This window comes from Apis laboriosa, unplaced genomic scaffold (assembly GCF_014066325.1).
Source record: "Apis laboriosa isolate Shangri-la unplaced genomic scaffold, ASM1406632v1 scaffold28_cov147, whole genome shotgun sequence".
Classification (NCBI taxonomy): Eukaryota; Metazoa; Arthropoda; class Insecta; order Hymenoptera; family Apidae; genus Apis; species Apis laboriosa.
In genome coordinates, this window is record NW_025222687.1 from 1352365 (window position 1) to 1367708 (window position 15344).

At 37.5% G+C, this 15344-nt stretch overlaps 2 protein-coding genes across 3 annotated transcripts in view; both read left to right on the forward strand.

The window, feature by feature from the left end:
- Positions 1 to 11565, forward strand: part of LOC122714239 (tyrosine-protein kinase Dnt-like) — a 28468-nt gene extending 16903 nt beyond the window's left edge. Inside the window, exons 2-8 of one of the 2 annotated variants that reach the window (XM_043935423.1) lie at positions 1206 to 1333; positions 5712 to 6121; positions 6229 to 6414; positions 6727 to 6865; positions 7432 to 7724; positions 9431 to 9590; positions 9704 to 11565. In XM_043935423.1, coding sequence (XP_043791358.1) covers positions 1206 to 1333; positions 5712 to 6121; positions 6229 to 6414; positions 6727 to 6865; positions 7432 to 7724; positions 9431 to 9590; positions 9704 to 9952 — 1565 coding nt within the window. In that variant the 3' untranslated portion in view covers positions 9953 to 11565. The remainder of the gene's footprint in view (positions 1 to 1205; positions 1334 to 5711; positions 6122 to 6228; positions 6415 to 6726; positions 6866 to 7431; positions 7725 to 9430; positions 9591 to 9703) is intronic. The other variant, XM_043935424.1, reaches the window with a different exon arrangement.
- A 279-nt stretch (positions 11566 to 11844) lies between these two features.
- On the forward strand, positions 11845 to 15275 carry LOC122714193. The gene is made up of 2 exons (XM_043935334.1): positions 11845 to 13814; positions 14695 to 15275. The coding sequence occupies exons 1-2, from the start codon at positions 13668 to 13670 to the stop codon at positions 14857 to 14859; spliced, it is 312 nt and encodes a 103-aa protein (XP_043791269.1). The 5' UTR covers positions 11845 to 13667; the 3' UTR covers positions 14860 to 15275.
- Positions 15276 to 15344: the final 69 nt, after the last annotated feature.

Here is a 15344-nt window from a genome sequence, read left to right on the forward strand (position 1 = left end):
ATATATATATATATATATACACGCTTTCTGGCCGATGGCCGGGTCGTGGGCATATACGATATCTGATGCAGAAAACCGGTAAAGGCCGATGGAGGCGGGAGGACAGGGTGAAGGAAGAGGGGCTCTCTTTCTCTCTCTCTCTGCCTCTCCCTCCCACCACGGAGCACATTGTCTTCTTGGCGACTTAAAAATCCAACTCGTGCCTCGTTAACCGTCCTCCTATCTGATACAACCACGAGCATAGAGCCACGAAGGGAAGGTACACGTCGCGTGTTTTCGTTCCCTCTCCTTCTCCTTCCCCCTCTTTCCCTCTCCCCCGATCTTCCACCTTCGTAACCTTGCGGCTTCTGAACGCGGATTCACCCGGTAGCGTAACGTGAAAAAGGTCCCCACAACAACCGAGGAGAGGCTCGCCGAATTATTCGCCGACACGCTTGGTATTTAAGAAGCATGGCCGAGTGTATAAAACGATATCTCTTTCTCTGTCTTTCTCTCTCTTTCTATCTCGTATATTTTCACCGATACGTTGCAACCAGGAGAAATCAAAATAACGTGAACGTGAAAAATATACGGAGGAGAGGAGATTCGATCGTTTTTTGAAGACAGGAGGACGCGAGTGTACGAGAGTAATCGAGCGCTCGAACGCGAATACAAATCGTGTGAACCGAAGCGAAACGAGGTGGAGGAGTGGGGGGAGGCCGCGCGCTTCTCTCCTTCGCGAGTGAGAAGGAATAATATAATGGCAGTAGGAACAACGCATTGTCCGGTAAAGAAGGTGGTGGTTTCGCTCTGTCGATTTAGCAGGTCTCGTTACACTTTACTTACTCGCACATCTTTACCTTTGCCACGCTCCAAAGGTTTAAAACCGCGTCGCCACTCTCCCGCCGCGTTAAAAAAGTGAACCACTTGAGGAACTTGTACATTATATTCCGAACGTTTTTTTGAAAACCAACGTTTTTTTGTCCTCGACAGTTGAAAGTTGTTGAAACGCTTCACGTGTGAAATAATGATAAATTCGGCTAGCTTCCAAAGCCTGCATTTCCATGCCTGCCAAAAATGTTTTTCCAAATATAAAGAACAGATGGTTTCGATGGTTATTTATCCCCTTATATATATATATATATACCACAGCGACACAGACACACAGCTACCGCTCGTTGGATGGCACTTTTAATCGATAAAACGTCTCTGGTTTCGTTTCACAGGTCTGCAGGCAGAATTGTTTTACGTAAGAGAAGGCGTTATAAATGAGTACGCGATTAAATTCGTCGTCCCGGTGCCAGCCCAGGTTCACAAGCTGCATTTCACTTGGGAGAATCTCGCCGGCAGGCCGGTAAGTTTCAAACAAAGCTTCCTACGGAGGGAGGAGGGGGAGGAGGAGAAAGAGGAGGCCTTTGATGTAATTTCTTTGAAAATGATTCGCTTCTTAAACGACGTAAATTCTCGGGGAGAGGGGAGGGGAAAAGCTCGGTTAAAAAGCCTGCCTTTAAAAAGCGGCTAAGGAAACGCGTTGCTGCTTTAAGTAATGAAAAGAAGCGACTACCACTCGAACAAATCTGTATATATATATATATATATATATATATAACGCGTTTTGTTCCTCCATTCGCGTTTTCTTTGACAACTCGATCGCGCCACAGGGGGATTCGCTTCGTTAACTTAAAAAGAGAGTGCACGATGAGAACCCGAGATTCTCTGACTTGAACAGTTACTCGCCGTCCGTTCCAACCTCTCGCTCCTTCCTTATTCCATTCCAAGCTCTTGCGAGACGCACTTATCCGGATTATCGAGGCATGTCGGGCTCGTCTCGTTTCTCGGATTCGTTTCCACCGGTTTCCCTCCCGGTATTCTTCGTGGAAATGAATTCGTTAAGTGTTTTCCACGAGACGCGAAATTGTTGGATATCTTCCTGCCAACCTGCACCTTTTCTCAAGAGACAAAGAGAAAGAGAGTTTTGTACCGTGCTCGGTAAGAATTAATAAAATCGAGGAAATTAATAATCGGAACGGATTTTATTCAAAGAAAAGTTTAACGAATGTTTATTTGCAAAAATAAATATACAAAATGGAGAGTTAAACTGTATACTATAATACACATTGCGCACAAGTCTAATAATTAAAAATTGCAAATTTGGAAGGAGTTAACCAATAATCTCTATCTCTCTCTCTCTATCTATCTATCTATCTATCTATCTATCTATCTATCTATCTATCTATCTATCTCTCAGAGATAAGAAGAATCGATCAACGGACGGACTCGACTTCGAAAAGATCTAACTGAAGAGAGAAAAGAGAAATGCTAATTAGCGTGTCAATCGGTGGGGAGGGAAGGGGAGGGGGGGGGAATACTATTCACGCTGTCTCCATCGTGACGGACGGATGGTTTGACAAAGTGGTGGCGAAAAGTGGACAGAATGCGACGCGGTGTAGGATTGACTCGTCGGCGATGCGCGCGAGGAGGAGGAGGAGGAGGAGGAGGAGGAGGAGGAAGAGGAGGAGAAGAGAAAAAAGGAAGGAAGGAAGGAAGGAAGGAAGGGATCCGAGTACTAGGACAAAGTGGTCCAGCCACTTCTTCGAGTTGTCCCGGGTTGGAAGGAAGTGGAAGAAGGAGGGGGAGGGGAAGAAACGCGAGGAGACTGATGGCCGGCGTCAAGACATCCGTCACCTCCGTCGACAAAACCGAGTGTCCCGAATGCTACTTAACCGCGCCAAAGCTATCCGCTCCAATCAAACCGAGACCCGCTTTCCAACTCCCTCCCCCCCCCCCCCACCCTTCTCGACAAATTCATTCCCTCGAACGAAAATTTATGGGATTTCTACCATCCTACGCACGTACACGGGGCTGATACTTTCGTATTTATTTTTTCCCCTCTTCCTCGATCGTATCGACATAAGATGATAATTTCTATCTCGATTAAACTCGATATTTCTAATCCTCGAGACATAGAGAGGGGGGGGGGGGAGGAAGCTCCTCGTTTTATCCCCAAATAAAATATTTGCCCCGAGAGAGTTTCTCGTCGCTCGTTCGAGAGAAATCCTTCGTTGTTTGCCGAGTTTCTCTTCCTCTTCTTCAAAATTGTTGTTGTCGGAAAATGGAGAAAAAGAGAGACACAGAGAGAGAGAGAGAGAGAGAGAGAGAGAGAGAAAGGAAAAAGTGATAAAAAATTCCCGACAGTTTAAGCCGAATGGTTTAGCCGGTTTACAGAGGCATTCACTGTCAGCACGTAGTTGGTCATAAAAGACCGCGAGCCGAAGTAGCGTATAACGTATACCGCCTGTATACAAGCGGGAGGAGGATCGTGAAGCGTGTAGCGTGGTAGCGACAAGTTGGAGAGCCAGGTTGACGAGCGAGGTTGGCCTCACTCTCTCTCTCTCTCTCTCTCTCTCTCTCTCTCTCTCTCTCTCTCTCTCTCTCTCCTCGGCTAGTTGAGAACCGATCATCGCGTTGCAAGCTGGTAATCAGCCAACTCTTCCTTCGACTTCGAAGCCCGACCTCTCCTCTTTCTTCCGTCTCTAACTCTTCCCCCTCCGCTCCTCGCCTCGTTTCTCCTTCTCCCGCTCCCCTTCCCCCTTCCTCTCGGTCCTCCGGATTCACTTTGCCAAGCGCAAATTGTCTTCCGAGAATGCGCTACGTTTCAAGATATTGTAGGAAGGGTTCAACGTTCCGGCCGCGATTACTCGAGAGCTACTCACCTCCTCGCCCATTTTCCTCCATTTTCCTCGTTGTCGTCGTCGTTTTCTCGGTCGGTAAAGAAGAAGAAAGAGAAGAAAGGAGAGGTTATATATTTAATCTCTAATTTCCGTTAATCTCTCTTTGCTCTTCCTTCTTCGTATTATAATTCGTTGCGTCGGATCAGGAATTTTTCTGAGGTTTTTTTTTTTTTTTTTCGGCGGATTCCTCTCCGGAAAATTGGAGATTTCGGAGAGGAAACAGGTGCGCGCGTGACACGAGGAACGGAGGGAGGTTGAGGTTTACGTGGTGTTCGTTTTAACTTAGTCGCAGCGGGCCACGTGAAATCGCAATTTGCTCGCAAATTCGGGACGATTCTTTTTCTTCCCCTTACCACTTTTCTTGCCTCGTCGACAGAGTTTGGGTGTTAATTCAATGTGTTAAAGATTTAGAATATTTATATTTTTGTACAACTTTGTTTGGCATTACAATTATTTTTTAAATTTTCTCGTAAATTTTTTATCTCGTTGATGGAATTTTGGTATTAATTCAATAAGTTAAAAATTTAGAATATTTATATTTTCGTACAACTTTGTTTGGCATTACGATTATTCGTAATTTGTGAGCAAATTTTTATCTCGTTGATGGAGTTTGGGTATTAATTCAATTAAAAATTTCGAATAAAGTTAGATTGAGTAATTATTACTATGTTTGAATAACTGTTTATATTTTCGTACAGCTATGATTTTGATAATTGTTTGAAATTATTTACTTGCAAATTCGGGACGATTCTTTTTTTATCTCGTCCAATAAATTGAAAAAGTGATTGAATTGATTAAAAATTTTGAATGAAGTTACTTTGAGTAATTATTAAAATATGCTTGAATAACGTTTATATTTTCGTGCAATCTCGACTTTGTTTGACATTATTTGCAATTCACTATTCGCAAATTCTTATTTCTTCAGAGTTTCGATATTAATTCAATATGTTAAAAATTTCGAACATTTATATTTTTAATTAATTTTAGCATTACAATTATTCGCAATTTGTTGGCAAATTCAAAATAATTTTTTTCTTATCTCGTCGAAGTTTGAATATTAATCAAATAAATTAAAAAAGTAATTGATTAAAAATTTCGAATAAAGTTACTTTTAGTAATTAGTATTATTAAAATACTTGAATAATGTTTATATTTTCAATTTCGGCTTTGTTTGACATTATTCGCAATTCGCTCGCAAATTCTTATCTCGTTGACAGAGTTTCGATATTAATTCAATATATTAAAAATTTCGAACAAAATTACTTTGAGTAATTATTAACGTTTATATTTTCGTACAACTTTGTTTGGCATTATAATTATTCGGAATTCTTTTCTTACCTCGTCGAGGAAATTGAAAAAAGTGATTGATTAAAAAATTCGAATAAATTTATTTTGAGTAATTATTGAATAAACATTTATATTTTTATACAACTTTGTTTGGCATTATGATTATTCGCAATTTAAGAACGATTCTTCTTCTTTTCTTTCTTCCCTCTACTTACTTGTCTTACTTCCTCAGAATTATATAAAATTATATTAAATATTAACTCAATATATTAAAAATTTCCAACATATTATATTTTCATACAACTTTGTTTGAACATTATAATTATTCGCAATTCGCTCGCAAATTCTGATCTCGTCGACAAAGTTTCGATATTAATTCAATATATTAAAAATTTCGAAGAAAGTTACTTTGAATAATTGAATAAACGTTTATATTTTCGTACAAATTCCTTTGGCAATAATATAATTATTCGTAATTAGTTGGCAAATTCATCGATGGAGTTGAAAAAAGTGACTGGTTAAAAATCTCTTGAAAAATTTCTTTTACTTAAACTTTATAAAAAAATAATTATTGAAATGCTCGAATAACCTTTTATGTTTTCTTTCTTACAATCTCAACCTCGGTTCCGATGAAATACATACGAATCTCAACACTCAATACAATTTTTTCCTCGATCGTATACGAAACGAATATTAATTGAAGAAACGTTCCAGTTGCCGTACACGATGTCGGTGGACATCAGCAACCCGTCAGCGTTGACGAGCTCCCTGAACATATCCCAGGCCGGTGAAATCCCGGTCGGTGGGCTGCAGACGTGGGCCCTGGCCCTCCATTGCGGCCCGTACGACGCCGAGGTGGACCTCAGCCTTCGGATAAACGTCTCCCTGTCGAGGAGGAACACGACCAGCCTCGACTTCAGGCGGAAGAAAATATGTCTCAAGGATAAGAGCAACGCGGTGGGGCCGGAGGAGGTCCTCGTGGCCGCTTCTGGCTCCTCTCCCGGCGGCCAAGTGTTCTACGCGGCGATAGGCTGCGCATGCGCGTTCATCGCCGCCATATTCGTCCTCGTTATCGCTTATTACGTCCGCGACAAGAAGACGAGAAGGCACCGTGATCCTCTCCAGTACGTACTCAAACATTTTTCGAATTTTAATTCTTTTCTCTTTCCTTTCTCTTCTTCTCTCCTTTTCACATTCACGTTCGATTCGATCTCCCCTCCTTCCCTCGAAGAGAGTCGAGGGGTTTGAGCTCCGCGTGCAGCGTGGAAAGGGGCACGGGAGTCGGGCCCGCGCAAACCTTCTTGTCACCAGAAACACCCCCGCCTGCCTCAGCCACGTCCACCTCGACTTACAGAAGATTGGACGATCGACCGAGCCGAGAATTGCACGAGAGGATTCAAGAGATCACCGTCCAAAGGTGGGTGAAATTTTCCCTTTCTCTCTTCCCTTTTCTCGAACACGAATGGATAATTATTCGTTTCGAATAATTGCATGCAAATTATTATTACTTTTGAAATTCTGTTTAAATAAAATCTATTGGTAGAAATTTATTATTTGGATTTAATCGAGGGAGTTTTCAGGTCGAGTAGACGTTGAAATATACATATCTCGATACTGCTCGATACTCTCTCTTTTTTTTTTTTTTTTTTTTACTTTCTTCTTCGATAATTCGGCGAGGGAAATAATTATCGGCTCGTTCGAGAAACCTTTAATCGCGGTTGCCTTACAGATGCAGGGTACGCCTTCTCAGCATCGAGATGGAGGGAACATTCGGTCGCGTGTACAGAGGCAGTTATCACGAGGAGGGCGCGTCCTCACCCAGGGATGTCCTGGTGAAAACTGCCGCCGAGCATGCATCGCAATCCCAAGTGAGCCCTTCCTCTTTCAACAATATTATAATTATACTAGGCGTGCGAATAAGTACTTTCCCCTCCAAATTCAAAATTTATTCCGAATTTAAATCATTTTTCACACCGTTCTCTTCAAATGGCACGCCATTTCGATAACTTCGACACTCGATTTCCCAAGAACGCAAGAAGTAAGCAACGAGCGCCATATTGCTCGAAATCGTCGCGACTCTTAACACTTTCGCTACGGGCGATTCTGTTTTCACCGTGTTTATTCGAAAAAAAATTTTCCTCGAAATCCTTCGAATAACATTATGTAGTATATAATAATATGATATAATTGTAATAATAACTGTTGATAAATATGAAACAAATGATTAAAAACGAAATACCGATTAGTAGAGAAAGATGTACTCGATGTACGATAAATCGAATCGCTCGTCTTGTGCAGAGCGAAAAATAAAAGAAGTTACGATGATGGAAAGAATTTGTTTGCACGCCTTACGTAAACTCCTCCTCTCGTGCGCTTGTAACGTTTTGTATTTTCATACGGCGAGTCGAGAAATTGAAATTTTTGTTCGAGCAAGGTCGCCCTTCTGCTACGAGAGGGTTTAGCCCTGTACGGTTTGAGTCATCCAGCCCTGCTCCCAGTTTTGGGCGTCTCGATCGAGGATAGAAGCGCTCCTTTTCTCTTGTACCCGCACACCGGTTACAAGAACATGAAGAGGTTCTTGGTGAGGTGCAAGCTGAGCAGCGAAGGGCCACCGAGAGCACTCACCACGCAAGAAGTCGTGGAAATGGCACTTCAAGCTGCCAAAGGGGTCCAGTATCTTCACAGAAAAAGGCTGGTGCACAGAGATCTGGCCGCAAGGAATTGCGTGTAAGTGAGGGAGGAGCGTTGAATCGCGGTGTTTAACGTGGTAACTTCGTTCTCTTCGCTCGCGATTTCAAAAAGCCCGCCAATTAAAAAATATTAAAAGATATAAGTTTCAATCGCATTTGTGTTATTAAATATAATATTCTTTCGTAAATAAATAGTACGAAAGGTGGCCGGATAATATTTGCGACCGAACGTAGGTATTTATTCGCGTCGAATATTTTTCAGTAAAACACACCAGTCGGTTAAGTTTCGTTACAAAATTAATTGGCCGTGTGGCATTAATTAGCAATAAATAGCGTGGCCGGCTCGGTCGAGACTGTTTAATTACCGTCCGCTACTGTTTCGTCGTCGCGGGGATGACTTTAACATCTCCCCCCCTCCTCTTCTTTATAGCAGTTTTTGCGTTCACCGCTCGACGACGAATTTAAACCGAGCGCTCGTTTATTTTACGCGCCCCTCGAATCTTTATTATTAACATCTCGGCCAATTTAACGCCCCACAGTGGTTCGAACGATGTATTCAAATTTATAAGAAATAATTGTTTCGTTGCAACGTATAATAACCACGCGTTGAAACTCTTTTACGTTAAAATATTTAATTTCTCTCTTTTAAACGTTTACGGATTAAACGAAATAAGCAGAGAACTTTGGATTGGTTTATTGGTATATTGGTTTCGATAATTGGGAAATATTCCATAAATTTATTAAGAAGCGTTTAAATTTCAATTTTATGACGGATCTTGATATCTTTTTTAATTTAAATCGTTATCGATAAGTTTTTTATTATTTTTTTTTTGTAAATTAAGCTTAAAGTTAAGTAATTATTTCATGTCAGAAATTCACACAATGTAATGATTTGTCGATAATTTTTTATAATGATTCTACTTTATTTTACTGTCATATTTGATTCGTAAAACTTTGCGAGACTATACTACTTTACGAGACTTAATTATTATATTTATTATATTTATGGATTAATTCTAATCTATCTTGTATCTTGTATTTATATTGTAATATATGCATTTCTATTATTGTTTATTTATTATATTTTGAAGAAGCAAGGAATATAATAATATTCCTAACTTTAGTTGACAATTTTTTTATTTCTTTTAATTACGTCTTCTTATGTCTTCTTACGAGTACGTCTTCTTACGATCTTCTTTTCATTTTATAATTTTCAGTTTCATTGTTTTTATTGTAATTTTGTCAAATTATCATTTATTTAGTCCATATCTATTGAATAATTTATAAAATAGATTTCGTTAGAATACCATTTTCAATTCTCAAGATCCAGTTTATCGTATGTTTGTCAAACTCGAAATGCTTTCTAATCTTAATTGCCTACTATAACTTTTTTGCTACATCTCCCGCGCGAATTTTGCCACGCTTCTTAAAGTTCACAATTACAAATATATTATACATTTCTATATTTATATATCGATTATTACGTATTCTCTTTTTTATTCTATAATTAATTAAACGCAATATTTAATTTCTTACATTATATACATTTTCAATAAAATAATAAATCGATATTATTATTAACAGCAAGTTTCTTAAGAATTAAATCTCCGTATTAAGTTTAAAAATCAGTAAAAAAGAAATAATTTTATCTCTGTCGTTTGAACCACCATTCTCTCTCTCTCTCTCTCTCTCTCTCTTTCTTAAACTAACTTCCCATCTTTTTTTTCTCTCTCTCGTTTTCAGCGTTGACGACGATCTGAGAGTTCAAATCACGGACAACGCCCTGGCCAGGGACCTGTTTCCTCAAGATTACCATTGCCTGGGGGACAACGAGAATCGTCCCATCAAGTGGCTGGCCATCGAAAGTTTGCTCAACAAGACATTCAGCACCGCCTCCGACGTGGTGAGCGAGCGAATATCTTTCTAATAATTCTAACGATACGAATCAGGGGTGATCCCTTCGATCGAAAAGATATATATACTTTAATTCGAAATATATATATATGTGTTCCACAGTGGGCGTTCGGTGTATTGTTATGGGAGTTGACCACGTTGGCGCAGCAACCGTACGTGGAGGTGGACGCGTTCGAGATGGCTTCCTACCTCAGAGACGGATACAGATTGGCGCAACCGATAAATTGCCCCGACGAGCTGTTCGCCGTTATGGCTTATTGTTGGGCGATGTCGGCCGACGAGAGGCCCACGTTTAGCCAGTTGATCGTCTGCCTTCAAGATTTCCACACTCAATTGACCAGATACGTTTAAAATACGTTCTATTCGAGGAAAATACGATACGAATTTTGAGAATTTCGATAGAATATATACGTGTATATAAATATATATAATAGTGTCTAGTACTTAAAGGATTGATTTTCGAAGATGATTTTCAAAGAGGATCGAAATATATAGATATTCGCGACGAAATTGTATCGTTTATTCAGATAAATCGGCGCGTAATTTTATAAAAGAAGAGAAAAAAAAAAAAAAGGGTATCGTAGAAATTTATCATGTAAATTCTTCATCAGAAGTAGGATGATGCAGGCGTATGTAATTTCTGTAATAATACCGGTTAATAACCGGTTACACGCTGTACTGAAATTCGGAGCGTAGAAGACGTATAATTTATCTCTTAAGTTAAGACTGAATTAATTAATTGATTAATTGATTATTCATCGCTATCATTGTATGTGTACGAAACCACGAATTTTCACGAAAACGACTGGCAAACAATCCTTCATCGACGTGTAAAAAAAAAAAAAAAAAAAAAAACTGCCAATTTCTCTCGTACTCAGGAAATACTCGCGCATTAATTGAGCAAAAAAAAAAAAAAAAAAAAAAAAAAAAGAAGAAGAAGAAGAGGAGGAAAAAGAACGTCGAACAATTTTTTTAAACGTGATGTGATACGCTTCGCTTGCCACGTAAAGAGTGTTTCGAGTGTGCCAATACCCCTCCTCCTTCTCACCCCCCCCCCCCTCTTCCCCCTTCCTTCTTTGTACTTTTGTATATATTTACATTTCTATATGTATATGTATATGCGTATTAGCTACGAATAAGGAGAATCTGTCTGTCTCGAAGGGAAGTTCTGTATATACATATATATATATATAACGAACGATGGAATAACGATGGACAGCGAGAGACACGGATGTACAAAATCGCACACGATTTACAATTACAATAAAGCGATACATTACGATACAACACAACGAACAATCGATATAAAATCGATATAATTCAATCGATCGATGACAACGATCGGGTTTGTCTCTTCCCCTCCCTCCTCCCCCCTCTCCCATTTATTTTTAGCGCCTTCGGTTTATTGCACAGCCGAGTCAGACTGCGAGGCGAGGAACGAGGTTTTTTTTTTTCTTTTTTTCTGCTTTTCTCGGAAAACGTTCGTCAAATCGTGATATATCGCCTCGTTAAACGACTCCTGTAATTCCTTCCCTGCACCCTGCGTCGCCTGGGCGAGAAAATTAATGGGCCCGTCTTGTGACGTCTTGTTTAAAATGACGGACGAGCTCGCGTCCAATTTTCCGCCACTGTTTCGCACTGTAATCGGACGCATTTTAACCCCATGATAAAGAGCCGGGGAATCTCTAAATTATGCCCGCGATATTTCTTCCTTCTTAACTCTCCTTCTCTCCTTTCTTTTCTTCTCGTACTTTCGCAACTTTTTCGCTCTTTCTCGACTCTTAATTAATCGCACGTGTCGCGTTATTTTTATAATCGATATCGAGAGAGTTTTTTCTTTTTTTTTCCTTTTTTTTTTATTTGATTATACAATTGAACGAAACAATTGATCATTAGAAATTAAGTTATTTTTCATTGTTTATGTTCAGTTAAATTTGTAAAATTGATAAATGTAAGGATATTTATCGAAGAAATATTTACAGTGACAGAAGCTATAATTTATTAAGAATTTTTTTTTTTATTCGATTATACAATTGAACGAAACAATTGATCATTAGAAGTTATTTTTCATTGTTTATGTCCAATTAAATTTGTAAAATTGATAAATGTAAGGATATTTATCGAAGAAATATTTACAGTGACAGAAGCTATAATTTATTAAGAATTTTTTTTATTTAATTATACGATTGAACGATCATTAGAAGTTATTTCGTCGAGCTAAATTTGTAAAATTAGATAAAATTGTGAAGCGAGAATATTTATTTACGGGAGAAATATTAACAGTGACAAAAAGTTACAATTATAATCGATATTGAGATTTTTTCTTTTATTTCTCTTTTTTTATTTAACTATACATTAATTGGACAATCATTAAAAATTAAGTTAAATTAAACTTAAATTAAACTTCATTGTTTCATTGTTTCGTCGAGTTAAATTTGTAAAATTGAATAAATCTAAAGCGAGAATTTATTACAGGATATTTATCAGAGAAATATTGGCAATAACATTTATAATCGATATTGAGAGTTTTTATTCAATTATACAATTGAACGCAATAATTGATCATTAAAAGTTGAATTATTTCATTTCGTTTCGAGTTAAATTTGTAAAATTGATTAAAGCAACAATATTTATTACAGGATATTTATCGACAAAAAAATTGACGTGCCAACGGAAGAAGCTACATTTTTACTCCCACGCTTGTAATGATTCGTGATTTCCCAATAATGCGAGTCCGATTAGACACGGTACATTGGCTTCGTTCATCTACGCTTCATCGGCGGTAAATACAGTCTGAACTCGAATCTCGCATTTCTTGGAAAAAGGAGGGGCGACCTGAACGCGCGCAAAAGCACGAAAACCACGTACAATAATTAAACGTTTGAATAAACGCTCGAATAATAAAATTACTTTTATTATTCACAAAGAAAAAGTATTTGTTTTTAAGTTCGATCGTAAAAATTATGACACAACGTAACGTGCTTCGTTATTAAATTCGGATTAAGGTTAAAAAAAAAAAAAAAAAAAGGGGACGATAAAGAGAAAAGGCGGAAGCGAAGGGTTTTAATGAATTTCAATGAGCTTTCGCGACCCTCCTCCTTCATTTGCACCAGGGGCTTAGCCAAACGTTAGATGTTAAACGGGGGAATTTGAAATTGCTTCAATCCCTTGTGTACCCAGTACGATCGTGTCGAGACAGGGTGCATTTCAGAGTAGTCATTCTTTATTCCATACACGTCGAAAGAGCAACACAACGTCATTCACGGCACCATCTTGCTCGTCTTTTTTTTACCCTCCGCTGTGAGGGGGTTCCATTCATCGCTCACGTTTCTTTGGCCTTCGAATTTTTCTTTTCAACCTGAATCGTGAAAATCGAAAAACAACTTACACACACGCACGTTTCGATTCGTAAAATTTAACGTAATACAGAGAGAGAAATGTAAGAGTGAGTGTAGATTCTTCTCCTCAAATTTTTCTTAAACTTATTGTGAAAATTAAAAAAGTTGTACGTACTTTCGATTAGAAAATTTACACTGAGAACTGTCTTCTCTAATTGATCTGTAGTAACAATTATTCAATCTTAAAAAATTATAACACCATTTCTCTCGTAATTTTTTCACGTTATTTATTTTCTGGCGGATAAAATGAAAGCTTGTGTTATATCATACCATTTCAAGTTGCCTTTCTTTTCTCATAACCTGCAATTCGAACTTTTGTGAGATGGAATTTTTATTTTAAGTAAAATAAAACAATATACTTTCGATAATTAATTTCTATCATAGAATACGTGAGATACTGCGTTTTAAATTTTTCACTTTATAATTAAACAAGTAGAACAAGTAGAACAATTTTCGTATGAAAGAAAAAGTTATCTTCCTATCCATATATTTATACGTAAGATTTTATACATAAAATCTTCTTCGTGCTAATTAGATACACGGAAATCATTGTAATTTTCTTACCTAGTGATCGTCGTCATTATATTATTATATCATATGCATCCTGTTCGAATATTTATTCCTTTCTTGGAGAGCAATTCCGCAGGAAAATACCAAACGAACTAACAATGAAGAAACGAATAATGATCGTTCTTTTTATTCTCTCGACAATGTTTACGTCCAAGTATCCTGTATCGTGTACAAAGATTTCTTCTCGGATTGCGTTCGATTCCCAAGAAAATGGTGAAGATTCAAAAAATTGGATTCGAACGAGGTTAACAAGATGGATCGACTGATTTCTAAATCTATTTCTATTGGTTGTTCGGAAATTAATTTCGTTTTTTCACACGAGTGTCGCTAGTCGAACGTTTATCCAGCCAACTTCATTCTAGACTAGAAATTATTGGATTGTTCGGAAAATAATTTCGTTTTTTCACACGAGTGTCGCTAGTCGACCGTTTATCCAGTCAACTTCATTCCAAACTGTGTTATTGTATGTTTCGAGAGCATTTCATGGTTTATTTATAAGAAAAATTCGTTTGATTTTGTGCGCGGTTCCTTTTTTCGCGTGCGATAACAAAGCGATAATGAGCAGGGCCAAAAAGAGCATATTTTCGGCATATTTTATTTTTTTATTACCGAAAAGGCAAGAATGCTAGTTCAAGCAAGAAAAAATTTATGATATCTATGGAGAAGATATTAATAGTATCTCAGTATCAAAACTGATTTTCAAAATTTCGTTTCAACAATTTCAACATTAAATGCGTCACGTTCTGGAAGACTAGTTGAAGCTGATACAAATAAACTAAAGGCACTGATTGAAGCAAATCGACGAATAACAACCTGAGAAATTGCTACGAGATTGAATTTGACTGTTCATGATTACATGAAACGACTCAATGTTTCATTCTCATGAAGAAAAACGAAATTACTTTCCGAACAACCCAATATTCGGGATAAACGAGAGTGAAAATGTGTTATCGATTATGAGATCGATAGATGCGAAGAAGAATCGAATAAGCAATCTTGTTGTAAATAAATTAAGATAATTTCACTTCGGTTCGATTCATTATTATTTGTGATTTGCAGATTCTGATTGTTATTAACAATCGTTCGAATATCTGGGATGAAATCGGGTGTGGACTTGTATAAAATAAAATTTGCAATGTTACCGTGTCATCAAAAGTGAACAACGAAGATAACGTTGTGATCGACGTTCGTCTTGAAATAATAACGAAATTAAAGAAAGATTTTGAGATGAATGACATCCCGATCATCGATAGAGTTCGCAGTATTGAAATTATCGAGACGATTTATTGATACATTTCTACTATATGATACACAGGTAAAATCGAATATTTTAATTAGAATGATTTCGTGATTTCAGAGAATTTTTTTTTTAATCGAAGAAATATTTCAGACTCAAAGTCTATCAAAATGGTGAACCTTGGTATCAGGCTTTCGAAGAACTTTTGAAGAAAGAACTCAAATTCGACAATAAAATCGAAGTTTAGTAAAGTTTAATCGAATAAAAAAAAATAAAACATAAGAATATTATCAATTGGTATTTCTCTTGCTGATGATATCGTGTTTAATAAAATACAAATTTAAATGTATGTATATGATTATATATATAAGGAATCCTATATTTAATTACCTTACAAAATGGAATGAAAAAGGACAAAAAATATGCAATTACAGACAATTTAAATGTATATATATGTGTATAGAAGGAATTGAAATTATATCATGTATAAAAGTTGAAGTAAAAAAAGTAGAAAATAAATTTCTCAAATCGATCTTTT